This window comes from Cucurbita maxima, unplaced genomic scaffold (assembly GCF_002738345.1).
Source record: "Cucurbita maxima cultivar Rimu unplaced genomic scaffold, Cmax_1.0 Cma_Scf00007, whole genome shotgun sequence".
In the NCBI taxonomy this organism is placed as follows: domain Eukaryota; kingdom Viridiplantae; phylum Streptophyta; class Magnoliopsida; order Cucurbitales; family Cucurbitaceae; genus Cucurbita; species Cucurbita maxima.
In genome coordinates this window covers 4,886,498-4,913,456 of record NW_019272023.1, presented here as the reverse complement: position 1 = coordinate 4,913,456, position 26,959 = coordinate 4,886,498, and the positions used below count along the sequence as shown (strand labels likewise).

The 26,959-nt window shown below is 33.4% G+C and overlaps 5 protein-coding genes across 9 annotated transcripts in view; 2 read left to right on the top strand and 3 right to left on the bottom strand.

Moving 5' to 3' along the window:
- Nucleotides 1–625: 625 nt before the first annotated feature.
- On the top strand, nucleotides 626–1,524 carry LOC111482031 (transcription factor MYB108-like). Its single transcript, XM_023127655.1, has 3 exons — nucleotides 626–749; nucleotides 908–1,037; nucleotides 1,131–1,524. The coding sequence occupies exons 1-3, from the start codon at nucleotides 638–640 to the stop codon at nucleotides 1,522–1,524; spliced, it is 636 nt and encodes a 211-aa protein (XP_022983423.1). The 5' UTR covers nucleotides 626–637.
- Nucleotides 1,525–2,363: 839 nt separating this feature from the next.
- LOC111481875 (gibberellin 2-beta-dioxygenase 2-like) lies at nucleotides 2,364–3,768 on the bottom strand. Its single transcript, XM_023127462.1, has 4 exons — nucleotides 3,299–3,768; nucleotides 2,852–3,185; nucleotides 2,497–2,769; nucleotides 2,364–2,450 (listed from the first exon to the last, which is right to left on the bottom strand). Exons 1-3 carry the CDS (start codon nucleotides 3,721–3,723, stop codon nucleotides 2,521–2,523), a joined length of 1,008 nt encoding a protein of 335 aa, XP_022983230.1. The 5' UTR covers nucleotides 3,724–3,768; the 3' UTR covers nucleotides 2,364–2,450; nucleotides 2,497–2,520.
- A 7,912-nt stretch (nucleotides 3,769–11,680) lies between these two features.
- Nucleotides 11,681–16,540, top strand: LOC111482186 (long chain acyl-CoA synthetase 1-like). 2 transcript variants are annotated; one of them, XM_023127863.1, is made up of 20 exons: nucleotides 11,681–11,781; nucleotides 12,462–12,626; nucleotides 12,734–12,797; nucleotides 12,877–12,966; nucleotides 13,043–13,099; nucleotides 13,177–13,225; nucleotides 13,315–13,391; nucleotides 13,496–13,535; nucleotides 13,610–13,704; nucleotides 13,783–13,950; nucleotides 14,035–14,145; nucleotides 14,262–14,349; nucleotides 14,434–14,500; nucleotides 14,598–14,673; nucleotides 14,866–14,983; nucleotides 15,192–15,437; nucleotides 15,521–15,660; nucleotides 15,749–15,931; nucleotides 16,064–16,183; nucleotides 16,260–16,540. In XM_023127863.1, the coding sequence occupies exons 2-20, from the start codon at nucleotides 12,481–12,483 to the stop codon at nucleotides 16,302–16,304; spliced, it is 1,980 nt and encodes a 659-aa protein (XP_022983631.1). In that variant the 5' UTR covers nucleotides 11,681–11,781; nucleotides 12,462–12,480; the 3' UTR covers nucleotides 16,305–16,540. The 2 variants fall into 2 exon arrangements, with proteins under 2 accessions (XP_022983631.1, XP_022983632.1); XM_023127864.1 differs by lacking the exon at nucleotides 11,681–11,781 and adding an exon at nucleotides 12,295–12,385 and having other exon boundaries at nucleotides 12,416–12,626.
- A 1,136-nt stretch (nucleotides 16,541–17,676) lies between these two features.
- LOC111482138 lies at nucleotides 17,677–20,027 on the bottom strand. The gene is made up of 5 exons (XM_023127809.1): nucleotides 19,918–20,027; nucleotides 19,741–19,811; nucleotides 18,465–19,136; nucleotides 18,068–18,200; nucleotides 17,677–17,979 (listed from the first exon to the last, which is right to left on the bottom strand). The coding sequence occupies exons 3-5, from the start codon at nucleotides 19,027–19,029 to the stop codon at nucleotides 17,907–17,909; spliced, it is 771 nt and encodes a 256-aa protein (XP_022983577.1). The 5' UTR covers nucleotides 19,030–19,136; nucleotides 19,741–19,811; nucleotides 19,918–20,027; the 3' UTR covers nucleotides 17,677–17,906.
- Nucleotides 20,028–21,442: 1,415 nt separating this feature from the next.
- LOC111482433 overlaps nucleotides 21,443–26,959 on the bottom strand; it is a 23,672-nt gene continuing 18,155 nt past the window's right edge. Inside the window, exons 1-8 of one of the 4 annotated variants that reach the window (XR_002718217.1) lie at nucleotides 26,193–26,262; nucleotides 24,930–25,260; nucleotides 23,208–23,652; nucleotides 23,047–23,052; nucleotides 22,513–22,811; nucleotides 21,985–22,355; nucleotides 21,823–21,871; nucleotides 21,443–21,732 (exon numbers count right to left, since the gene is read on the bottom strand). Coding sequence is in view for 3 of the 4 variants with exons in the window: in XM_023128205.1 (XP_022983973.1) it covers nucleotides 22,008–22,355; nucleotides 22,513–22,811; nucleotides 23,047–23,052; nucleotides 23,208–23,652; nucleotides 24,930–25,232 (1,401 nt within the window). In the remaining variant the exon portion in view is untranslated. Of the gene's footprint in view, nucleotides 21,733–21,822; nucleotides 21,872–21,984; nucleotides 22,356–22,512; nucleotides 22,812–23,046; nucleotides 23,053–23,207; nucleotides 23,653–24,929; nucleotides 25,261–26,192; nucleotides 26,264–26,959 lie in introns of those variants that run through there. The other 3 variants (XM_023128205.1, XM_023128204.1, XM_023128203.1) reach the window with 3 other exon arrangements.

Genomic DNA, 26,959 nt, shown 5'->3' with positions numbered 1-26,959 from the left:
GAGTCGTGCCTTCCACTCAGGGAAAGATAAATGGGCCTTGCATACGGGTTTAGATAGTGTTGTTTGTTATATTATGGGCCATAGAATGGGCTTCTTAGTGATATCAGGCCCAACTATTACATTTACACGTGGCTTTTCTTTTTCGTTTGATTTTAATTAAAATAATTGACACTCACAGTTTTGACTGCCTAAAGAAGCTTCTATCTTGGACCAAATAGCTTAACAAACAGTCAACGACGACTCTTTGACTAATTCTTCTATTTCATGACGTGGACTTCCACTATACTATAAGCTCTTGCGTCAAAATTTATAGAAAAATAAAACATTTTGAATCAACGAACAAAATTCATAAAAAATAATAAACCTAAAAAAAGTATTAAAAAAAGAAGAAGTCAAAGTCAACTCCATTAAGCTCCCTCTTCGCTCCTTTCCCTTTTCTAATGCCCAAAACTTTGACTTTTTTTCAACCCTTTTTTCTTTATTCATTTAATTACACAAAACCCACTTGAATTTTGATTATAAAAACCATCTTTAAAACACATTTTTCAAATTAAACCTTTCCTTTTCCTCCTCTGTTTCATTATATATATAGATTTAACTCTGGGCTAAAGTAGCAAAGCTTTGTTCCTATCCATCAATGGCAAATCATGTGAAGAAAGGGTCGTGGACGGCGGACGAAGACTCCTTGCTTTCCCATTACGTTACTCTTCACGGCGAGGGCCACTGGAACTCCGTCGCTCATTCTACCGGTGAGGATTTCATATAAGCAAGGAATACTATCTCTATTAAGCAAAGTCATGAAAGTTTATGTTTAAAGTGGACAATATCACACTGGAGAGTCATGATTTCTAACGTGACAGAAGTATAATTAATTTTGGGTTTTGTTTTGTTTTAATTTAATTTACAGGGTTGAAGAGAACCGGGAAAAGCTGTCGCCTGAGGTGGCTGAATTATCTCCGCCCCAATGTCCGCCGTGGAAATATTACTCTTCAAGAACAGCTTGTCATTCTTCAACTTCACTCCCGTTGGGGCAATCGGTCAGTTTTTTCTCCTTTTAATTCATATATATATATATATATTATGAGATCAAACGTACTGATGAGATTTTTTTCTTGGGTTTGTTAATTTAGGTGGTCGAAAATAGCTCGGTTTCTACCGGAAAGAACCGACAACGAGATAAAAAATTACTGGAGAACCCGAGTTCAAAAGCAAGCCAAACAGCTCAAGTGTGATGTTAATAGTAAGCGTTTTCGTGACACGATGAGATTGGTTTGGATCCCCCGCTTGGTCGAGCGTATTGCAGCCACCTCTGGTCAATCTTTGCCGGCGTGCACCGAGACCTCCACGTCAACTCCTACAATTTCAGAATCCACGTGGGATGACAATAGTGTCAATGCGGACACGTCAGGTTGGGGAGACGGGTTTGAGGCGGGTTGGTGGGAAGAAGACGGGGTTGAGTCATCATTTGAGAGCTTGTGGACTGAGGAAAACATTCGTTTCTTACAACAACAGCTGTTTGATTAGAAATAAACCAAAAACAAAAAGAAAACTAAAGTATAAAATGCTCTAATCGTTTTATTAAATAGATATTTATATAACCCGAAGAATTCATTTCTAGTTATATAAGAATTTAAATCGTATATAAAAAGCTCTAATCATTTTATATCTAAGAGATATTTATATAATTCGGAGAATTCATGCCAAGTTATATAAGAATTTAAATCGAACTTAATGCATAAAACGCTCTAATAGCACCCTCTTCTATTTGCTATATATTATATATATAGTTTCAAAATATTTTAGATTATTTTTTTTGGATTTAAAATTAGTTCAAAACATGTTTTTTAAAGGCTAAATTAATAAAAATATTTTCAAGAGTATCTTTCAAAAAAAAAAAAATTAGAAAAGTCAAAGAATATTCTTAAATTTAAAAATATAGTTGAATTTTAAAAAAAATTAAAAAAATATCTTTAATTATTTTTGTCCATATTAAAAGTAGAGGCGGTTAATACTAATTTGAAATTTTTATATATTTTTTTAAAACACAATAATGACCATAAATATATTTTTGAAATTTAAAGTAAAAATTAATGAGTATTAATAAATTTTTTAAAAGTTTTATTTTTATTTTTTGAAAATCTTAAATTTTTATAGATATTTATGAGATGAAAGTAGAAACTTTTGACGTATTTTTATTAATTTAATTTAAGTTCGATTTTACATTTTTAATACAATTTACCTACTAAACAGATAAAATAGTTTTAACCCGTTCAAAATCACTCCCAAATACTATAATATCTAGTAATAAAATTAAAAAGAAAAAGAAACACAATGATAACATAAAACTTTTGTTTTTTTGCTTCTCATATTTATATGCTACAAGAAACTATATATTTAACCGTAGTAGGTAGGACATTAGACACCCAAAACATTGCCAAACCCCAAACAAGTCTCTCTTCTTCTTCTTGCATTACAGTCTTATGTATGACTAAATTTTTGCTCTTATGGTATACTTTCGTTTTAAGGTCTAATCTTGAACGAGTCGAGTCTCGAGCCAGCTAGCGTGAGTGAATAAATGTAAGTCTTGTATTCTCTCCAAGTGAAAGACCTATAAACACACGGTTGATCCGAGGTAATCATCTCTGGTAGAGGAGAAATCCATGTATCTAAAGACGGGGATGCAAAAAAAGTCATGGACATTCTCGACCTTGGCCCTATGTTCGCAGTTGCCCTATGCTTCAAACTCCCAAACCTTCCATTGGTAAAAACCTTCATATTTCCAATATCATTCAATCTAATTACAATAATTATTTGAATGAAATTGATGATATAAAGAAGAAATTATATATACCTGAAATAAATCACCAATCATGACGTAGTAGGCAGTGGGGTCAGGAGGGACAGTGACCCACAACCCATCATCCAATAAGATTTGGAGGCCAGCAATGTCGTTGGATCTTAAGATGGCGAAGATCTGAGGGTCAGAATGCTCGCCAAACCCAAGCTTATTGGAGGGCGTGGGATGGATGAAGTAGTGATTGATTCTAAGAAGTGAGTCACTTTGAGCATCTAAGATCATACGGCTGAAAATGGAGTTGTCTGATATCCCTAACCCCTCAGCCATTAGATCAAGGAGCTCACAGGCCACATTTTTGGTAGCTTGTATGTAATCATTCAAAGCACAACTGCATTAAGAAAAAAAAAAAAAAAAATTGAATTTTTATTTGAACACAAAAACTATTAAATTTCTAGTATTCTTTACGATCTTCTCGATTAACTTATAAAATCAAAAGAAAACCTGAATTTTGATGGATTTTGGGAGATAGAGAAGGCAAGTTGAGAAATCAAGGAAGGTTGAGATGGGAGGAGAAGATATTCAATCTCTCCGATGTCGCCATGGCGGCCGATATTATTGATGCCATAGCCAAAGCGAGTGGTATTGCCAACATCGATGGGAGAAATTTCAGGGCTGGCGGGGAGCTTTTCGGCGGTGGGCTTGGCAAAGAAGGCCATGGCTTCTTCTTCAGCTCTTGAAATGCAATCCTGAGGGATGCCATGGTTGATGAGCTTAAAGAAGCCATACTTTTCGCTGGCCTCGACGAGCAGCTTCAAGAGGGCTTGCCGGTTGCTGGTGCGGTCGGAGAGATCGATGGTGGGGATCCTTGCGGCGGCGGAGGGCTTGGAGTTTGTGGTTAGGGAGGAATTGGGTGATGCTACCACCATTGTTATCTTTGGTTTTGAAGAGATGAAAATGAGAGGGAAGATTGTGTGTTGGGTTTCAAAGTTGAATAATGTCTATTTATAGTGTTAAAGAGATAAGAGAGTATGGAGATTTTTTTATTTTATTTTATTTTTTTGGATTAAATTTGTCCATTTTGGTCAAATCTATTAATTTATGAAATCTTTAGGAGAGAGAGAGCTTTGACTTTTAATATTTCCATCCTGCTTTTGAATTTATAATTTTTATTTTTTTATTTTACTGATAGGTTATTTCTTTTTTATATTTAACCATATAAAATCAATATGGATGTAGATTGATATTTCACGAAAAATAAAATAATAATAATAAAAATGTTTAAATTAATAAATAAGAAATTTAAATTTAAATAACCTAATTCAAATATTCATTCTAAGGGTGCTTTTCAAAATTAAATTACCAATTTGGCCTCTCTTTTTTTCCTTTCATTTTTGTGATAGGCCAAATTTATCTATATAAAAATATTCTATATTTAAAAATTAAAATTGTACATGAAAACTATACTCGTGCTCGTCATAATTTTTTCATTAATCATTTAACAAAAAGATATTTATATATATACAAAGTTTTTGAAACGTAACACTCCATCTATTATTTATAGTTTTTTAAAAATTTCTTAATTATAAAGTACTTTTTAAGAAAATAACAATAAATGCTACGATCATTTTTTTTAGTCAAAGTTTAGAGATATCATAATATTTTTGACTTTTAAACCCAATAAAAATCTATATTTATTATTATCTCCAATTTAGATACATATGAGACCGAGGACAAAACATATTGGAAAGACTCGTGGTGGTTTGTAGACATTTACTTTTTTCCTAATTTTAAATCCATTAAGAAAAAATAAGAACTAATCCTTATGTCGATCAATTTTAATCCTAACATTTGACTTATTTCTCCCGATCCAATTTTACTCGCAATAATAACTAAATCTTAATTAATGGCTAAATAACTATTCACTAGGTCACCAAAAAAATCAACAAAAAGATTAGAACGAGATGGATATAAGCAACCGAGGACATTAATTATTTAATGCATAATTTTAATTTTAGGTTTTTGGATGACTATCTAAAATTTCACCAAGGCAACTTTTTGAGCCGTGTAGAGGATTGATCGTGCTATCTTATGAAATGTTTAAATCTTAATTGATCATAAGATAATTCGTATCTAACTTCACGTGCCAAAATAGTTCCATATTTTAAGGTTTTTTTTATAGATAAATATTAAATCGAGTAAAACTAAAAGCTCGAACATTAAGATAAAGTTTAAATGCTCAATATAGGGTGTGAGAATTGATATCTCTAATATTTTGATTGAAATATTGGTTTCAATACTCAAGTTTTTAATATTTTACTAGAAAAATTAACTAATCATTATTTAATTACTGTTTAGATATATTATGAAATTTGAAGTGGTAGCATGGAGGAAAGAATATTAGAAACCACGAGCTTCCATAATGGTATGCTGTTGTTCACTTTGAGTATAGTATAAACTTTTGTAACTTTGTTTTTTTGTTTTTTTTTTCAAAAGATCTCGTACCAATAAAAATAATAATCTTTAACCTATGATCTTTTTCTTAATTGGTCAACGTGGGACTCCTCCCAACAATTCTCGACACCAAGATGATAGCAATTATTTTGTGGTTGTGGAAAGCGCGTTGTTAGGCTATTATCCAATACCGCACTTGCACTCCAATTGAAGCTTAACATCCTCGTTGACACTCATTCTACTCTTCAATCGATGTGGGATCTCACAGCAAGCAAAAGAGAAGAGAGGGAAGATAACATTCATAGTGTTGTTTCCATGATAAATAAAAAATTATAATCCAAGAATTAGATTTCTAAAACAGAGCTCTAAGATTATCACAAAAGAATTTTAATATATTTGGAAAATTATATATATATATAGGCATCTAACATAAATAGGTATGAAATTGTGACAGAATTAAAATGGAGCTTCCTCTATGATTTGGGTTTTTTCTTCAAATGTTTAATTTCTATAAAATCCTTTTTAATATAAATTAATCAAAAGTGGACGTGACGTTTTCTTCAAACGCTTCGTCATTCTGTATTGCACATCTTTTAATTAATAAACTTTATTTAGTAAAAACGTTTAAAAAATCGTAATTATAAGTATAAATGTGGTTTATAATAATGGTAAGATGGTTAATTAATTTGGATATGTTTGGTTAATTGAAGTATTATATTAGTTCATTGAATTTTATAAATAAAAAAAAAATGTTTTCAAGGTTCATCACGCAACCTTTATGAATCAATATTCTAATTAAACAAATAGATATATGCTTTTACCCATCCTTTGCTTTGCCAATGCATGCAATTAATGCCCATTCTATTATTGTCATTTATCCTTTTTAATTTGGATACTCACCTGCCATATCCTAAATTACAAATTTTATTCCTATGTATATGTTATTGGATTTAATCAATTTTATTTATTAAACATTAATTAAATATAATTTAATTAAAATTAAGTCAGGGACGATGAATTTTAATACCAAATCAAAGGAGTATATACCAAGGCACTATATGACGTCTAGAACCCAATAACTCTAAGATACTATAAACAAAAAACACTGCAATATATAGAAATATATCAAATTTGATTTTTTTTTTCTTAAAAAAGAATATATAAACATTCGTAACATTTTAAAATTGGAGAGGTGAATAGAAAGGGATGTATTTGTAGAAATGTGCGTGTCATCATTATGTATCGTTCCAGTTTTATTAGATGTCCCCGAAGGGACGATAACTTGGTTCAACTAGTCTTATTTAAACAATAAATTATATTGTAAACTGATTGATGTGGTACAAAAAGGTACTTTGAAATGACAATTGAATGACAAATCGACGCGTACTGATGAGACTGCTTAAATCAACACGTCAACAATGATCTTAGGGTACCTTTTATTTACCTTATTTATTTACTATTGTTAAATATTTCTTTAAGTAGGAAAAAAAAAATTATATTTAATTTATTTTTTATTTATTTTTGTTCTTTTAGCTTTTTAGATTAAATTTTTTTGTTTTGACTTATAGATCATTAATTAATTTATTTTTATTTTTTATTTATGATGTGTTACTACATTTTCCAATTTTAAAAATTAAATTTTATAATTTAAAAAATTAACTTAAAAAAAAGAAAATATATATTAATAATCCCTTCATAACTTAAAAAACATAATCAAGTTGTCTTTTTTTTTTTAAAAAAAAATTACGATTTAACGAATTTTGATAAAAACTAAAATTAAAATTAAAACTTCAAACTAACTCAAGTTAATTTTTATAGTTATTTATGGTCGTTAATTAGTTCCTAGATAAATAAATGACTTCAAATATGTGTGAAATATCATATAAATTAATTGCAATATGCATTAATTAAATCTCCATTAGTTTTTATTTTTTTAATAAATTAATTAAGATGACAATAATTACCTCTATCTATAATTTTCTTAATTTATTTCTTACTTTTTAAACATATTTCAAGTAGGGTTGAAAAATTAATTTTTTTTAATATTTGTTTAAAATAGAAACGTATTTTTTAAGAAAGTAAAAGCTTTTTGATAATATTTTTGAGAATTAAATAATAAAAAATTTTAACATAAAAATAATAAAATAACTTAAAAATATATTTCAATTAGTTAAAATATAGTCTTTATAACTAAAAATAGAAATTACTCAAAACATTTTTTAATACTAATAATAATATATAAAAGACATGAAAATTTGACTTGTTATTAATCAAGTTTATCTCTAGTTTAGTCTTTTTAATATCTAATAATAGTATATGAATTAATAAATTACGGAGTTAAAATTATATTTTCGGTCTTACTATTTTCTCCACAAAAATTTCGCTAGCCAAGCATCTCAATAGGGGTATATTCGTAAATCGCTTACGGAGGGATTTTTAATGCAATAGAGGGGTAAAATTGTAATAAACTATATTCTTGAAAAATAATTTGTACTATTACTGGATTTGTCCATCTCAATTCTCATCCTTTAGCACGCCATCAAATCTTTTCGATGTGGGACAAATGGTTGCCTTAGAACGACAGCTGATTGAGAATCCGACAGTTACTAGTCTGATCACTAAAAATTTTGTGGCAGTTCGACACGTCGGAAATCTGTCTCCTCCATAATATGCCTCGGTGTCGGCTTCCTCCATTTCATTTTAATTCTGTGTTTATTATTAATTAATATATATATGTCAAATTTGTCGGTTATGGAAGCTTAACTTGACCTAAATATATTATCATCTATTTTTAAGTTTAATAATTCTTTCATTTTTTTAAATTCTAATTTTTTTTAGTTAAATTATAATATTTAGAGAATATATTATTATAGAATATATATTAGATTTTAGATCTTAATATTCTTTATTTTTTTATTTTATGATTTAATTTATAATATTTTCCTTATTTATAAGAAGTAGTTACTCTGCTTGTATTTTATTTGAAGCTTTTGAATATCAATAAAAACGTACCTTCTCAATTTTATTTCTATTTCTTATTCTTAAAAATTTTATACCTAAATTTTCAAAATATAATAAAATATCGGTACTTAGTATAATTTTGGTATAAAATATTAGGTAATTTACATTCTTTCTCCGATTCAAAAAGAGTTAAATATTAGAAGATACACATTATTCAATATATTCTATTATTAAAATAATTATAATAACAACGCACTTATTTATTAAAAAGTTCATAATTGTTTCATTATAAACTCAAAAGATGATGTTACGAATAAATGGATATCAACTAATTATGATATACACGATCAACAAAGGTTGAATACCCAAATTTAATACTTTCAACCAACCTCCCTTTTATCAACTCCATTATGTAAAATCATTATTAAATTTATCAATAATATGTAAGGGTTGGATATTCGTCTCGTGAGTTAGGTTAGTCACGAACCATTTGGTAGGCTTGAATGGTTCGAATATTATTAGAATGTGGTCTAGCATCGGGTTTTGGTCGAGCCTAAAATAGGGTTTGCTAAAAGATTTAAAGGGAAATAAATGGTGAACCAAAGCAATGAGGCTGATTCACATGGAAACAAACTCCATAAGTATTGATCATGTTCAGCCCAAAGAAACAGTTCTTGAATTTACTCCTCTTCAGTTTCTTGCGCTGCCCAAATTAAACTTCAACAAGATCAAATCAATGGCATGGTGGCAATAACAGTAAGTTTATGTACCTACACCATTGCCCTTCTGTTCTAGCCCACTTTTATTGGTTTAATACCAAACCAACCCGTTTTGTCTTGTCAATTTCACCACACTTCTTATTTCAGAAGTTGCATTATTATCTTAAACCCGCTTCTTCTTTTAGAAGTTACATTATAATCTTAAACCTTCTATCAATATTTCAACCCTAACTTTAATGTAGAAATTTTGTTATTGAAGAACGAAAATTAGGATACTAGATTCGGTGTTTGATGATCTTGACATTCTCGTGCATTCCTTGTGACATAGTCACGTCATTCTCACAAACCCATACTAGTCATTTCAGTATGTCTTGTCCTTTCACAGTTAATCTAAGTCATCTTATTATTGATATATGTAATAACTTTCAACGCCTTTAAACTTTTTTTGTCATCATATCTTTAGGATCGCTTGCATTTAGAAGTGGTCTCGACTCATTCATGTACCCTTCTATGATTCGGGTAATTTTCCAACATTTTAGGTAATTTTTAGTTGAGGAGTAGTTGATGCATTATAGCTTACTTTATTTATTGCTCATATGCTTAAGGTGTGAGCCTCCGGCCGATTTCTCTGGTGGAGGGAGCGTTGGATGCGTACAATAATGAAAAAGTAGGTAACTTCACACACTAATCTTCTCTTTCAACATTTTTACCTCGTGATGCTTTTTATTAGGTAAATTCTATTTTTTTTTTTTTATCCTTCAATTTGCATTACTTTTTTGGTCCAGTAAGTACGAGATTTGGTGTAAATAAGATCAAATTTGATGTTACCGTTCAAGCTCACTTAACAGATATTGTTAGTTTTAATTCGTTCAAAGTCCACTCAACTTTCTTTTGTTCGATCTAATTTTTTTACGTTTTTCAAATAGGAGAGAGAAAAATGGAAGGAGAGAGAAAAGTAAAAGTAAAAAGTAAATAATAATAATAATAATAAATATATAATTGAGAAGACTATTGGGTCATAAGGACAAAACTTCAATATGAATGTTCACTTTCTCTCTTTGTTTGATGGCGAACTAACAAAGTAAACGATGGTCGATGGTCCACTTTGTAGTTAGGTTTGTTTTGTTTCGACCACGTAGATACAATATTCAAATTTCAAGAATTAAATGGATAAATTGACCATATATATATATATATATATATATATATCTTATAAACCCACGTTCCACGGTATATAGACAGATGAATGCAAGATATGAACCATTTTGAATGATTTCAAAAACAAACTTGTAGGTTCTAACGATCACCTTTTAATGTTTTGAGCTATATGATTTTCATTTGTTGATAGGTTTCTTTAGTGACACGTAACTCCTTGAACTACACGTACCCTTATCACTTACCTTAAATATAATATTAATTTAGTTGTAGGAGATACTAATAATGACTAACTCTTAATTATGTGACAAATAATCTCACCTTTAATGATGTGCTTAATTATGTGAGGCTAATCTAGTGATGCTAAAAAAGGAGAAGCATGCCCAAAAGAGTACTCAAATGTTCATCCTCTAGGTTGGTTGGTGAGTTGAGTGACAATAAACTATTTGTAATAGTCTAACTCCATTGCTAATAAATATTGTCCACTTGGCTCGTTATGTATCGTGTCAGCCTTCGGTTTTAAAGCGTGTTTGCTAAAGAGAGATTTTCACATCTTTACAAGAAATGTTTTGTTCCCCTCTCCAATCGATGTGAGATCTCATAATATTTAGATTGATTCAAATAGTACACTTATTTAGTCTTAGAATCTGCATATACGTCTCTATGCTCTAAACGTGATTTATTTAGTCAGAAGACTTATCAAAACGTGTTAATTGAGTTTTACTAAGTTAACAATTGAGCACTTAGGATAAGACATCATCTAGCATAACTCGCCCTTTACAGATAGGATTGATGGGATGTCGTAGCTTCAAGCTCGAGACCATTGAGATTTTCCGACTTAACCAAATTTACTTTACTACTTAATTATATATAAGTATTTCCGCTATATGATATATCAAAATTATTAATAAAGTCTATTTTATTGATTAAATAATAATGTGAATAAATAAATGATAAGAGTATTACACAAGGTGGTGTTCCAAAAGATGAAAGTTCATTTATTGTTACATTAAAGCCAACATGTCTGAGTTGTCTACCTCGTGGGCCCCCTCCTCCTCCCCAAAGCCCTTGGTTGCAATTGTGATTATTAATTTTGAAAATAAATTTTAAAAATAAAAGTTATCACTCGAATTTTTTTTTAATAGAATAATCGACTTTTTAGATAATAATAATTATTTTTTATTTTAAAAATAAAAAGTATATAAATAAAAAAACCAATAAAACTTTTAAATTATTATTGAATTATTTTAATATTTATTAATTAATTAATTTTTAATAACTTTTCAAATTCAATATAATAAAGCATGAAATTTTTTTAATTTATTTAATAATAATGCTTTAAAATTACCTCAATGTAACTCTATTAACCAATCAGCTAATATATAAAATTTACTCGTCAAATAAATTAATAGAAGTTTCCATTTGCTTAATACTTGAAAATATTTTAGATTATCGCAAAGTCCAAAATAAAATAATAGAACACCGAACAACGACATGTCAAATTGTGTATGGAAGAAAAATGGGGTGATATTAAATTACTTCGTCTATAGAGCTTTGAACCAATCAATTTATGACACGTGTGTGTGCTTTCACATCCCATTGGCCATTATATTGAACTCACTTCACCATTGCTCCACCAACTCACCTCCCTTGCTTGCATTGCATGTTTTTTTCCTTCCTGTTTCTGCTCATACCTCTGTAAGCCACCACTTCCCTTTCCCTCTCTGTTTCTTGCTCTGTTTTTTTGTTTGTTTTGTGCATTTTGGAAGTGGGGTTTTGATACTCAACATGTTACCTCCATTTCCATGGCTGTTATAAATATCAGCAACTTTCGTGAAAAACAACCTCCATTTTTCATCCACACTCTTGTATTTTTTATGCTTTTGTGGTGTGTTTGATCTTCTGTTCATATTCGTAATGCACAATGACTCTGTTCATAGTTAAATTCAAAACCATTGCCAGGGGTTTAGAGTTTCTGATCTTAAAAATATGAACTTTTGAAAGGTACCCATTCATCCTAATGAGCTTCTGTTATGGTTCTCTGTTTTTCTTTCAAGACTCCATAAATTTTGAGGCTTTTTGTTTGTCTGAGTCTTCAAGTAGAAGCATTTGGGCATGGTGGTTGGCCTCTCATTAATGTCTGCAGTTAGTAGGTGTCTTACTAGACCTATACAAAGTTTTATGTAGAACGTTACCTTTGTAATTAATTTTTCTGAGAACTCTTCTATTATCGTTTGTTTTTTTTCTCTTTTCCTTTCTATTGAAAGTTTCAATGGAAGTTGGGACATTTTTGACTTCTGGACTTTTGAACTTTTGAAAACCTTCTATATGGCTTTGAGACAGTTTTCCTTCAGTTCCATTAATGATCAATGCAACAGGTTTTCCAGGAGTTAAAGAATGAAGAGGTTTTCAATCAAGGTCGAGGAAGGAAGGGAAGGCAAAGATGGGAAACCGTCCGTTGGACCGGTTTATCGAAATGTTCTTGCAAAAGATGGCTCTCCTTCTCTGTTTGAGGATTTGAACACATCTTGGGATCTTTTCAGGTTATATTCAGAGTTTTTGGGATTCAAATGATTGATTGTGTGAAATGAATGGTTGCAAGGCTTTGAGTGTTAAGAAAATGAAATTGATTTCATGGATTGTTTTGCAGTGTTTCAGCTGAAAAGTATGCTGGAAGGCAAATGCTCGGATGGCGAAAATTTGTCGAGGGGAAGGTGAATTGAACTCTCATAATCTATATGAAAAGAAAACATGAAAGAAATGTATATGAGCTTGAATGGTTTCGGTATCCAGCCAGGACCTTACATATGGAAAACTTACAAAGAAGTTTATGGTGATGTTCTTGACATTGGTTCTGCACTACGGGCTGTTGGCGCCAAACCGGTAAGCATAGTCCTGCAGTTTCAAGAGCATATCATAAGAACGGAGAAACTAAAGAGATGATGATTTTGCATGACAGGGCTCGAGAATCGGGATTTATGGGGAGAACTGTCCTCAATGGATAATAGCAATGGAGGTTCAGCTGAAACCTTCTTCAATTTTGTAGTTGTTTCATTGTATCAGGTAACAAATTCTCTAAAATGTTTTGTGTAGGCCTGCAATGCCCACAGTATGATCTGTGTGCCACTTTATGATACCCTTGGTAAAGTTCATCTCTTTGTAAGTAATAACTTCCAGTTGAACTTCCTGTTGATTCTTAAACTAATAGAGAAGGAGCTAAATGAATTACAGGACATGAAGCTGTTAACTTCATTATAGATCATGCAGAGATCGATATCGTTTTCGTCCAAGATAAGAAAGCTAAAGAAGTAAGAACAGCTTTCTAGTTAATATAATATGCTTTCACATCTCAAGCTAAACCAAAAAAGAGGCACTTACTAGATATGGTTGATATTCAATTTTCATTTTGCAGCTATTAAAGTCTGGAAGGACAAATCCTGATAGGCTGAAAGGTGATAATGATGAATATAAGATGGTTTTCTAGCAATCATTGAACCAATTGACCTATTTCGATTCACTTTCGTAGTTGTTGTCTGCTTTACTTCACTCAAGGAGGAAGAAAAGATCTCAGCAGCAGACAATGGGGTGAAACCATACTCATGGGACGAGTTCTTTCGCCTGGTCAGTTTTAAATCTAAACGATGTTTCAGCGTCCTTTACTATATGTTGGAGTTGATGCATGAATCTACTTTGTATCAGGGAAAAGAAAATCCTTCTGAGATCACTCCTCCACGACTTCTCGACATTTGCACGATTATGTACACAAGTGGAACTAGTGGAACTCCTAAAGGTGTTGTGTTAACACATGAAACCATAGTAACGTTTATTAGAGGAGTTGATATCTACATGGAGCAGTTTGAAGACAAGGTAGATAAGTCCCCTTATCAAACTCAGGATTATTGCTGGCTTGCATTTTCTTTTAACTTCCAAAGCTTTTTCCTTTGTCAACAGATGACAGAGGATGATGTGTATCTATCATTCCTGCCTCTAGCTCATATCCTCGACCGAACGGTCGAGGAATATTTCTTTCGTAAAGGCGCATCTGTTGGCTACTACCATGGGGTATTGTATTTTTCATGGCATCTCCTTTTGAACCAGATTCAGATCTTTGATTTACAAATTTTCTTTGAAGAGATGATCAGGACAGCTCATTTTTATTTCTCATTTGTTTTATGAAGGATCTTAATGCAATAAAAGAAGATCTAATGGAGTTAAGGCCGACGCTTATAGTCGGAGTACCTCGAGTTTTTGAGAGGATTCAGGAAGGCATGAAAACACTGATTGTTATCTGTAATTCTGTTACTATTCATAACTTGTTAACAGGGCAAAATTAAGAAATATATATTTCAGGAATCAAACAAGCTGTACAAGTACTCAATCCGGTGAGAAGAAAGGCTTTTGATTTGCTCTATAAATAGTAAGTCAACCTTGATCTTTTCAGTGCCTGTGGTTGCTTCTTTTCTTCAAGATTCTTATAAGATCAAAGATGAATCATATTTATGCTGAACTTGCAGCAAACTTTCATGGATGAATAGAGGATACAAACAGAAAGAAGCATCCCCTTTGGCAGATTTCTTGGCATTCAGGAAGGTCGAATCCTACACGCTTAATCTATTACTTACTCTCAATTTCTAGTTCCTTATCACTCTAAGAATCTATTTGAAATAACTTTTTTTCACTTAAAAAGCTTTTTTTGTTGTGCACTTGAATAGTCATTTCAAACTACTTACATGTCCATGACTAACTTGATTACCCCCTAACACTAAACTTGTATGAACTCAGGTGAAAGCTAGATTAGGCGGCCGCCTTCGACTAATAATATCTGGGGGTGCAGCCTTAAGCTCAGAAGTGGAAGAGTTTCTGAGGGTCACATGTTGTGCCTTTTTTATCCAAGGATATGGTAAAGAACACTTGCTACACACAAACTATAGTTCAGCTTTAGTGGTAGCTTTTCGCACATTCCTAGTTTAAAGATTCTCCATTCTTGGTTGCAATATGCTTAACGAGTTTCCTCGTCATCATTGTTGCTAATGATTTAGCATTGCAAAGCAACATATTGTTTAAAACTTGTTCAAACATTAAGAACAGCTATGTATGGTAACATTTAGGATTGACTGAAACTTGTGGACCAACAACCATTGGCTTTCCTGATGAAATGTGTATGCTCGGAACCGTTGGGAGCGTTACTCCATTCAATGACCTTCGGTTGGAGAAGGTTCCAGAGATGGGTTACAATCCTCTTGGGGATCGTCCATGTGGTGAAATATGTGTGAGAGGAAAGACTGTTTTCACTGAATACTACAAAAACCCTGAACTAACCAAAGAGGCAATAAAGGATGGTTGGTTTCACACAGGTGGTTCATCACTTCCCTCTCTTGTTCTTGTCTGACAATTCATTGCTATTTAACTTGTTTCTTCCATTCTTCTACTACTTCAGGAGACATAGGAGAAATCTTACCCAATGGGGTTGTGAAGATCATTGACAGGAAGAAGAATCTCATAAAACTATCCCAAGGAGAATACATAGCACTCGAATACTTAGAAAATGTCTACTCGAATACCCCGATCGTTGAGGATGTAAGTTTCAAATCGTCGTTTTGAGTCTCTTTCTAAAACTAAATTACAATTTGGTGACTTGAGTTTCTTTGATATACTCTTTCCAAAGATATGGATCTATGGGAATAGCTTCAAATCAAGGCTAGTTGCAGTGGTGGTTCTACATGAGGAAAACACCAAGAAATGGGCAAATTCTAATGGCTTTTTGTGTTCTTTCTCTGAGCTTAGTTCTCTTGAACAGCTCAGAAATTATGTTCTCTCTGAGCTCACTTCCACAGCTGAAAGAAACAAGGTATTACGTTTGCTTAAACAAGAAATCTAATCCAACCCTCGGCTCTACTTCGGTGGCAATTAAGTAGCTATGAAACTATAAATTTTTCTGTCTTTTCACTTGATAAAACTCAACATCTTTGATTCACATCAGTTGAAACGTTTCGAATACATCAAAGGAGTTGTGTTGGAACCACACCCATTCGACATCGAAAACGATCTGGTGACAGCAACTTTGAAAAAGAAGAGAAACAATCTACTCAAACACTATGAGGTTGGTTGGAGAACTCTGTTTTTTATAGATTGAATTCTCCCAAACTGAGGTCACTTAAAGCTCCCTAATGTTGCAGGTGCAAATCAACGAAGAATATAAAAACTTGGAGGCAAAGAGGTGATAAAGTTGAAGCACAGCAGATCTGTCTGAACTAAAAATCATACATCCAAAACCATTTCATTGTAGTAACAAAGAAACAGCTCTTTCTTTTCTTTTTTTCTTCTCGCAAATTAAGGACTATGTGGGTTCACTGACAGATGGGAGTATGGTAGTTGAATGATGCTTCAGTAGACCTCATTCTATGAAAGGTTACAAACTAAGTTTATATATTAAGAAACTACCATCTTCTTTGGAAAAGGTTTGCCTAAGTTATTAAAAAAAACTAAAGATGGTCTTTGATCAAAACTGATTACAGGACCAAAGTGATGGATACATTTAGAAAACTACAAAGACAACAAATTAAAAAATATCTTTAATTAATAATTAAGATTTTACACTTTTTTAATAAATTAACATTTTTATTATTTTTATTATTATATTTACATTTTGATACTTATTTTTTTATGTTTCACCTATTACGATACAATGGAAATATTATTCACCCTAAACCTTAAATATTAAATGTCAATATGTCAACGAAAATTCAATATCATATATAAAACCGCCACGAGTTAGCTTGGTGGCCAATAAGAATCACATAAATAATAAAGGGTTTAGAGGGTTAGATGGTTGTCTTGTGAGAGTAGTTAAGGTGATCGATGTCTAACTCATAGACATGTAGAACTATCGATGAAAATGTTGACATGTCAACGGAAATTTAATGTCTTATATATAATCTCCTTAAGTTGACCAAGGGATAGATAGAATTAGATATATAATAGAGAGCTTAGAGGGTTAGAAGGTTGTCTTGTGAGAGTAGTAAAGGTGCGTTTTGCAACGTTCCTAACAATTTTACAACTATAAAAAGAGGTTTTTCTTCCACTTCTCTTTACCAAGAACTCGAGCTTTTATTCCTTTTAACAAGTTTAATATCCATTTCTTGGGAAATAATGTTGAAGTATGAGTCACTTTTGAGAGTGCAAGAATATAGTTTTTGTTTAATTAATTTTTTCCATGTATGTGACCAAGTATGAGTCACTTTTCAAGTTCATTGTTTGGTTGAGACCATAATATCTCGACGGAATGAACTATGTTCAAGTTGACAACTTCATTTCAATATTTTGTGTTCATCGAACTTTGTATGATTTTAGATATATTTTTCCAGATATCTTCCAAACAATTGGAGAGGTGTCACGTTTACTAGGGTCAAAATAAACATTCTCCTACCATGGAAATCTCAAAGACAAAATGGCATTCATTTCCTCAATCAGTAGCATCCTGCTAACCTAACGGTCCGTTGTAGCAAAGTAAGCTGAAAAAGCTCTTTCGAGATTCTTAATCAAGCCTCAACACCCTAATGTCTATCTTTAATCAGTCTTGAACCACGAAGTCCATTAACTAAGTTCTAGGGCAAGCCAATTTGATTATAGCAAAGATATTATGGATCAAATTATGTGCACTCTCTCTGTACAAGAAAAGCCTATCAAAAGAGAATTGGAAGGTTTGAGGCCTTGCCATATTTACAGATGCCAACACGATCAGATGCCTTCAATCAAATTTTATGGCATGAAAATTTCAGTCTAAAGGAGATGGCGATAATTTACCAGATTATTGACACTAAACTTCAATGGTTCTTCAACTCTTCCACTGAGCTCTCTTCTATCGTAGCAGGGTCAGAAGTTTGATTTCCTGCAAAACTGCATCAGAGAAATGGATTTAACATGAATGACACACAAACATAAGAGTTTACTACAATGAACCATGTAAAGATTGAGCTAAACTGACTCGAGAACATGGGATTGAGCTCCGTTAACGTTAGGGGAAGATTGAGGCAAATTCTGAACAATCAAGCCTGCACTTCCACCACCGGAAGCCACAGGAGACTCCGGTACCCTTACACTGCCTATAGCACTCATTCCTGCAAGGAGATTTTTACAAACATGAGATTATATTAGATGCTTCAGAACTATCCTCCTTTTGGCACAATGTCAATTTGAGAGCTTTTAGCAATTATAGTAAATTTGAAGGTGAAAGAGTATCTCAAACTCTCCTTGGTTGATTGTGTACAAGGTTTTTACTATCAATGCATTGTTCCTAATAGCCATGCCAAACAAGGGAAAAGAAGTACAGTCATGAAAGTATCGAAAAGTTGCAGAAAAATATAATTTGAACTACCCCATACCTTGAAAGATAATGACTACAAAGAAAAGCAATGTGATAAATAAGGCAGGTAAGCTGCTGTTGGATGAAGATGTTTTCTCTGCTTTCATCTTCTTCAAAGCTTTTATTCGCTCAACTGTGGCACGTTTTTTCACTGCCAACTCGGCGATCTCTTTAACAAATATCCTGTCAGCAGCATCCAACGACGGACCTCGTGGGGGTCGTGGTGGCTTGTGAACCTTTCCCTTCTTAATCTTCTCTTTCACGTTTTTCTTCTTCTCTACAAGAGCTGCAAATTCTCTTCTCTTTTCTCCCTCTAAACTGCCCATCAACAACTGCACATTCTCATCAACACCTAGCTTAACAAGCTTGGTGGAATCACTACTGGAAGCAAAGCTACCACTTCGATTTATAGATCCATCAGCACACAGAACCCCGCTTCGAAGCCTGCTAAAAGTTTTTCTAGCATGCATTTTGGATGTTGAGTCAGTTTCACTGCTCAAATCATCTTCGCTAGTATAACCACCACCTTCAAGATCTATTTCAAACTCTCTATCTTCTGTAGCCATATAATCTAAACTGCCCATCTAAAGAAGTTTTACTTTCCATTTCAGCAGGGCATTCATTCTACCAGGATCCTGAATCAAAGGGGTCTTCTTTTCTTCTCATCTTCTTCTTAACACTTCTGAGAACCCTTTCATGAAAAATAAACCCAAAACAACTTTAAACACATTTCTATACACGGAAAATTGTAACCATAAACTTTGGGCAATTTGTTCAGTTCATTTACTTCCTAAACTTTATAAAATGCCAATGACATCCTTAAACTTCGAATCATACTTCTTCTTTGTCCTCCCATACCATAACAACATTCAAGAATGTTGCTATGACATGGCCATTATCTATTAGTTACTAATCCCATCACACAAACTTCATTAAAACTTAAGTAATAAGCATGTCCAGTCAAATTTACATTGATAGTATTAACCACAATGACTAGATAGAAACACAAGGAAAAGCACAAATTGAATCAAATAAGGAGTCCCTCCTACCCCCACCCCATTTTTTCAGTTCTCTTTTCACGAATGACAAATGAAAATCAGAAAATGAATGAAACAAGGAGTGGAGTTAGTTTCTCCACCTGATTTCATTAAAACCAGACAACAGAGCATACAAAGAAAACACCGTACTCATCAAAATGAAGAACACTTGCAGTAGGAGGAAAAGGGTAGGGGATTCGACCAGTTTTTTGGACAATTATTGTTATTTTACTCTTCAGGAGAGAAAGAAAAACTCACCGACAAACAGTAAATCAATAAGAAGAAGCCAATTCCGGCATTTTCAAGCTAGAGTCCATGAAGGGATCGAACTGGAACATGAACAAACAAGAAAAAACCGAAAAAGAGATCAGGGGGATTAAAGAACAATAACAATAAAACTGAGATATGAACCCAGATCATGAAATGAGAGAGAACCCAGGTCGTGAAATGAGAGAAGAAAATTGAGAGAGATCTCTTTCAGATCTGAAATTGCGGGGCGCGGCGCCTAAAGAGCATTTGTACATTCGAAAAGTGGTTCTTTCTTGCCATTTATAACTATTTAACCATTTCTCGTCGTCCAACAACGATTCATTAAATACCTTCCTATTTCTCAATTTGAAATATACACATACAAATATTTTTGAAAGACCAATGGTAACATTACAATTTTTTTTTTTTTTTTAATATGAACACTTTTATAATAGATTACTCTGTTTAAGAGTTTTACATACATATAATTTAACCTTCTTTTATAAAAAGAAATTAATCAGATTGAACTTAGTTTATAAGTAAATAGATTTATACCTGTTTAGGAGATGACACCAAAATATTGCTTCTTTTTTTTTTGATATAGCAATGTCAATCATTTGTTCTTGGAAGGAAAAAGGTACCCACGTTGCATTAAATTAAATTTTAATTTATAAACGATGAATAAACGTGGGTTCTTGACTTTGGTTGTAATGAAATCAATCTAAATATATTTAATAATAACATGTCATCATTCAAAATAGTGTTTGGTAGAGCCTCTCTCATATACTACGCTTATTTTTCTTACCATTTCTCAATCACGGTCTTCACGTTTCCTAAGTAAACATCAAGTTCTTGATCAATTTTCACTAGGATTCATTTATAAACTCCCCTTCTAAATTTTTTAAAAGAAAAAGAAAAAGAAAATTGGGACTAAAAATAAAATAAACCAAACTATCTAAAAGAGAATCCAATGTATTTTCGTCGAAGCAACTTTAATATTTTCCACCGACTTCAATAACATCTTGATCAATATCCTGTTTACCAAATGCTTCAACTTACATCTACTTCCCATACTTTTCCAGAAACATTATTCAAATTAACAATCTAGTAGACTCGAACCTGTTCTAAGTCGAGGCATTTTAGAATTCTTTGTTGACCCGGACAAAGTAAAAGAAAACCTCTGAAATTCTTCCAATATTAGACCTTATCTAATAGTTCCGAATCAAATCCCTTTAGAAAGTAGATCTTTTGTCTCACGGTAGCATGCTCCGGTCCCCTTTAGAAACTATTAAAAACTATCAAACCCATGTTCCTTTTTCAAATGAAGAAAGCCAAAATAACACCATACATTAAGGATGAGAGGATTCCTCTTTTCACTACAGCAAAATATATTCATTTTCCAGCCAAGAACATATGTGGATCGCGAAGAGCCGTGTGCATGACCCATGCCTATGGTATTATGGTTGTGGAATTCTGGAAAATAATTTACAGTTTCAGAGAAGCATATAAACATAATCTATAGACTGTCCAACATAACAGATTTATAAACACATCAACTAGTAAACAATCCCACGCTCTCAAGCCAGGATAGTCGTGGTAACAAGTTGGTAAACTTAATGATCGAAAAACTAACCTAAAGCTTCCATGGCTGTGAATGACTGCTTGAATACAGTCATTCCGCTGCTGCTCGACAACCAGATAGGGAAAACAGTAGAAACAAAAGTATGCCAAGGTGATATTCAAAACTAATTCAAAATCTCAATCATTCATGAGAACACATGAACTTCATCTGACTAATAAATCCAAGATGACATTCCATGCCACTGTTTACAACAAGTTCCGAACCAGCCGAACTATCAAGCTTAATGACAAAAACAACTGGAAGTAGGCTGCACGAATGCATACCATTCTTATCTACTCGGTTCAAGATTGTAAGATACATACTTACCTTTCATTAGACGTTCCTCCATTCATTATGCCTACCCAAGATGGATCTGAATCCTGAAAATTTTGGAATGAAATTAAAGCTATTGCTAGCTAAGCGGCCATTTGCTGTAAATTAAAGTTGCACACGGAAAACGTCAAAATAACCTTCTAATGGGCATGGTCTTGAGTCCACGCACGCACTCTATGGAGTAATATGAAATTGGGTATGGGGATTGCGTATTGCCAGCCAAACGGCCAAACGGCCAAACCAAAAAGATAGAGATAACTAAAGCCCTTTTCATTTGGCTGAAGGGTTAGACTACTTACCAACTTACTTCCAGGTTAACAAATTAGTATCGTTTGTAAGCATTCCCGTAATCATCACGCCTCTGACGCTGGAACTCCCCAAAATTACCATGAGGCCTTGAAGGATAATTCTCCATATGATTCTGATACTTGCTCCTTGAATCGAGGGCCGCTAAATTAGCCCCTTCGTAATGGGAATTGACTGATCCACCGTCGTATTCAGAATAGTTATGCTGCTTATAACCAGCAAAACCTGAAGCGGCCATTTGCTGGTGCACTTGTTGCTGACGCCTTTGGGCATCAAGTTGGAGAAACTCATCCCATTGTTTTGCATGTGTGCCCCTCAAATGAGCCAATTTCTTCGTGTAGTTCTCTCTCATCTCCCTTATAGTCTTTTTATAGAACCATAAGTAAAAACCACAAATTTGAAATTAAAATAACGAAATGTAGGAATTTTGTCATGTAAATAGATCCAAATGCAACATAGGAAAATAGAAAAATACACCAATTGCCATTCGATGTATGATTGCAGTAACAGGAGATCCATACCTCACGGTGTTTATAATTTTCTTCATCTTCTTCTTTATCACGAATCTTTCCGAGTTCAGCTGCTTCTCTTTTATATTCCATCTCTAATTCTTCAAGAGACTGGGGAAAAGCTGGATACTCGAACTGACGACTAGATTGCAAATCAGATCCTCTTCTTTCACTATCCCATCCTTCGGTTCTACCATATGCACTCTTGTTCTGATAAGTATCAAATGAACTAAACGAGCTGCCAGAATAAGGCAGATTAGCCGGAGACTTGGAGTGGCTTGAACGACCTCTAACTCTGTCACTGCCATAAGCTTCAAAATAAATGAAGAGCAATGTTAAAATATATTAATGCTAGCTTATGACGTGGCCAAATCAAAAGTGAACATCATAAAAATATAAAATCATATGAAGAAACCATAGGAGGAAAAATAACCCGGATTCCTGTTCATAAAATTATTTTGTTTTGAAGACAACCTGACCAATTCAGATCCTATCCCTGAAAATTACTTCAGAGTCGCATATATAAGCTTGAACAGAAGAACTTACCTCGTGCTGCAAACAAATATAAGCAAGAAATAGCATTGTTAAGGAGATAAAGAGAGAAAATTATTTATACAAATATGGAGAAAACAAAGATAGCTACAAGCTACAACATAGAATTACCAGCTTTCTATTGATGTCTTTAACATATCCTATGCTTTTCCTACCTTGAACCGAGCCCCTTGAATATTTCTGCAGATCATCACGAACACGATTTTCAACAACCTTCTCCTGTCTGCTATACCTGGGTTGAAATTGTGATGCATTTGTAGGACCAGAATGTGATCCATGGACGTCAGAGCGTTGTGACCTTGAACCAACTGGGCTTCGATCAGGTGACCTGGATCTACTCACATGAGAACTAGAACCCTTTTGATCGCCTTCCTCCTTTATTACCTTGTGGACAGCATCCACTCCCTTTTTCAAAATTAACCTGTCCTTGCCACTAACAATTATGAATTTCTCATCCATCTTGATCTTACAACCATTATCCTTTTCAATTTTCTGTACTACTCTATCAGTGAAAAGTGCTCTCACATGTTTATCCCTGGCTGGTACCCTTTCAAAAAAATCTTGAGATTTACGATTTGATCCCAAGGTAGAAGGGCATCCCTATACATAAACAAAAATTGCAAAGTACCATTAGTTAAAACAATGATAACCCACTTGAATTCTACTTTTATGCGAAGAAAGAGTTGTGATTTTAAAGAAAATAAATAAGTTCCAGTAGGTCTAGTTCTCGTAGGAAAATTATCCTTCAATTAAAACAAGTCATAAAGCACCAAATACTCTCATTGCCTCCCCCTTGCACGCAAGCAATCACACACGTCTATATGTGTGTGCATGAGAGAGAGAGAGAGAGAGAGAGAGAGAGAGAGATAACTTTCAACTACTAGACAATGCTTGTAGAGATTTTATTGTATGTACTCTCTCTTTCCCCCTTCCTACTCTCTCTCTCTCTCCCTCATCCTTGCTCCCTATGTACGTCTGTATCAATACATTTGATGGAGAACCATGCTTCATGGAAGATATGATTCTTTACCTAATCACTATATTTTAGACATTCTCACCAATCATCTGGTGAATATGTTCTAGAAAAAAAAAAATCGAAGTAACATCATTGGTGCGACTACAAGTGAAACCTTTTTATTACTTGGCCTCCATGATCAACTCCCAATTCAAAATTTTGAATGGAGCTTTTTGCAATTTTGCGCATACAGCATCAATAGAATGGTATATCAAGTGATATTATTTTGGGTGTGCAGCTTAAAAACCATGAAGCCACTTGGGCCTTCATAGTTGTGAGTCAGCTATGTGCTGCATTCTGCCTCAAGATAAGGTGAAGGTTGGTTTGGTGGATAACAGGGAAGTTGTATGATCATTCAAGAGTTCATACACAAGAAGTTCAGTCAGTTAGGAAGGAATGGAAGAGAGCCGGTAGGAGAACAAAATATAAAGAGTAGTGGGCTAAGGAGAGCAAGTCTCTAGACTTCCTAGGGATTAAATAGCCAGCAATTGAATAAACTTCTCTCGTTCAAGTTCCAGATCCTTACATGTAGCGTGTCCCACAGAAAAAACATATTATATATAAACTTGAAAGAAGACTACAAATAGAACAAAATAAAAGTAGAAAAATGAGCTTGACAATGTTTTAATATGCTAGAAGGAATTTCAGTTGTTTCATAGAATGCTAAAAGGTCAATCATTTGAACATAACCCCCCCCCCCCCCCCCCCCCCCACCTCAAAATGATTTATCCCTGTGTTCCAAATGAGTTCAAAAACAGCCTGATACAAGTGAGATTACAAAACAGAGCTCCTCTCTAGTTGTGAAAAATCTATGTGCAATAACTTAACGAGATCAGTGAAGTGTTTATAGTACCCATTATACCTGAGTAAAATGGCCTGATTCTCCACATATTTTGCAGATCATTTCTTCCTCTTTTCTCTTCTTCCAATTCCTCTCTGTAGCTTTAGACTTGGCCTCCCAAACCTTCGCTTCTCGACTGGTAAAATCAGTTGGTACAGCATTGGGATCACGAGGTTCATCCTCCTCATCTGAACCTGCATGAGACCTTTTGTTTGTACTCATCTTCTCTTGTGCAGTGACAGAGGTCGATCGTGGAGGGCCAGTGTACTCCTTGTAGAGCTCACTAAAGTCATCATCCGCATCCGCATCTGGTGAATTCGCCATCAAAAGAAGAGAAAATTCAGTCGAGCACCTGCATTTTATCACCACAAACCCGTAACCACCACTAATCAATGTCCAGAAAAATGTCAACCGGCAAGTTAGGCGTACCAGAGTGAGAAAAAAATACCCGTCTCCCATTTCAGACTAAGAACTCTTGAATTGGGAAAAGACAATAAAATAAACAGCTAGTATTAGATAGGGAGGAAGGAAAATGTGTTATACTTGCGAGAAGTTCAAAAAAAAAAGTCTAATGATAATGAAGTGACATTCATAACCCTCGTCAGTTGTGTTAGATGCACGTAAAAGCTAACAGTACCATTGTCGGAGAGAAGGAAATAAACCAGGAGAAGAAAATCTCACTGGGTATCCCATCAGACAGTTACCCATATCCTAATTCTAACATTTAGGTTCAGATATAGGTTAATAATTAACTCGCAATAACTTGGGCAATGTTTTCATTTCCACTCGCAACTCACAATCCAACGCCACAACTCCCTTTGGCCGGAAGAAGGCGAGAGAGAATGTGGAACGCATCGTCGCCGGAGTAAAACATTGAACACTTAAATTAGTAAATAACATCAGGACAAAGACGTAATGTCGCAGCATCAAATATCAAAGCATAAATTTACAGTCAGCTACTACGAATAAAGAACTTGAGATTGAAGCAAAACTGAAAATATGTAAAGAACAACGCGGGGGCGAAGAGAAAGGTTTGTCGGAGAGAGATAAAGAGACCAATAGAGATCGGAAAGAAAAAACCAGGGCAGCATAGAAGGGGAGGTGAAGAGAAGGGCTAATTAGAGAGAAATTGTTTCTGAGGGCAACAAATATTCCGGTAGACGTGAAGGAGGAGCGGAAATCGGAAGAGGGAAAGAAAAACGACGAAGAGAAAAGCGAAAGAAAGAAATATACCTGAAGACCGGAATGTACAAGACGAAATAGACGAAGGGAAATGATAAATACCTTGTCGCCGGAGTGAAGAAGCTGCCGGAGGAGAGGGAGGGGGTCCGTGTTATATGGCTCGAACTACCGCGGAATAAAACCAGTGATTTCGATAGGGTTTGAACGGTTTGATGGTATTGATTAAATTACCTATACGCCCCTGCGATTTGGTGTATTGACATTTAACTCCTCGTACAGGAAGTTTCTAGAAGGTTACAAGGAAAGTTCATCTACTACTAAACTCAGCCGCTGGGAGTAATTTTAAATTTAGCTAATAATATGATTTTAATTACTCAAAAATTTAATATCTAATATTACACTGTCTAGAAATATTAATTTTAGACTTACATAAATGTGTAATTTTAGTCTTAAACTTTAAGTTTAAATACTATTTTAATCTCTATTCTTTTGAACTTTAATTTATTTTATTTCTCGTGCTTTAATTTATACTCATTTAATTCATGTATTTTTATGGTGTTCTAGAAAAAATATCACTTTAATCTTTCATTTTTCTTCTTCTCTCATTTTACAATAAAAAAATTAGCATTACACTTTGTTCGTTAAATTTATATTAAAATTTTATAAATAGAGATCAAAACGTTAATTTCAAAAAAATAAATAAATTTAAAATGACTAAGAACATTATCTAATTTAAGGAATGATCGTGAGTTTATAATAAAAAAATATTATCTCCATAACTCAAACCAAAGGCAATACTTTTTTTTTTTTTTTTTTTTTTTTTTTTTTTTTTTTTTTTTTTTTTTTTTTTTTTTTTTTTTTTTTTTTTT

Excerpts from the sequence above, each read along its gene's own strand:
- LOC111482186 (XM_023127863.1), top strand. The coding sequence starts at position 12,481 with ATGAAGAGGTTTTCAATCAAGGTCGAGGAAGGAAGGGAAGGCAAAGAT. Across the intron at positions 13,951-14,034 it reads TGGAGCAGTTTGAAGACAAG|ATGACAGAGGATGATGTGTA; the intron begins GTAGATAAGTCC and ends CTTTGTCAACAG. Across the intron at positions 14,984-15,191 it reads CTTTTTTATCCAAGGATATG|GATTGACTGAAACTTGTGGA; the intron begins GTAAAGAACACT and ends GGTAACATTTAG.
- LOC111482031 (XM_023127655.1), top strand. The coding sequence starts at position 638 with ATGGCAAATCATGTGAAGAAAGGGTCGTGGACGGCGGACGAAGACTCC. Across the intron at positions 750-907 it reads CTCCGTCGCTCATTCTACCG|GGTTGAAGAGAACCGGGAAA; the intron begins GTGAGGATTTCA and ends TTTAATTTACAG. Across the intron at positions 1,038-1,130 it reads CACTCCCGTTGGGGCAATCG|GTGGTCGAAAATAGCTCGGT; the intron begins GTCAGTTTTTTC and ends TTGTTAATTTAG.
- LOC111482138 (XM_023127809.1), bottom strand. The coding sequence starts at position 19,029 with ATGGGCAGTTTAGATTATATGGCTACAGAAGATAGAGAGTTTGAAATA. Across the intron at positions 18,201-18,464 it reads TGTAGTCATTATCTTTCAAG|GAATGAGTGCTATAGGCAGT; the intron begins GTATGGGGTAGT and ends ATCTCCTTGCAG. Across the intron at positions 17,980-18,067 it reads GCTCAATCCCATGTTCTCGA|TTTTGCAGGAAATCAAACTT; the intron begins GTCAGTTTAGCT and ends TCTCTGATGCAG.
- LOC111481875 (XM_023127462.1), bottom strand. The coding sequence starts at position 3,723 with ATGGTGGTAGCATCACCCAATTCCTCCCTAACCACAAACTCCAAGCCC. Across the intron at positions 3,186-3,298 it reads CAAAATCCATCAAAATTCAG|TTGTGCTTTGAATGATTACA; the intron begins GTTTTCTTTTGA and ends TTCTTAATGCAG. Across the intron at positions 2,770-2,851 it reads TGATTGGTGATTTATTTCAG|GTTTTTACCAATGGAAGGTT; the intron begins GTATATATAATT and ends GGAAATATGAAG.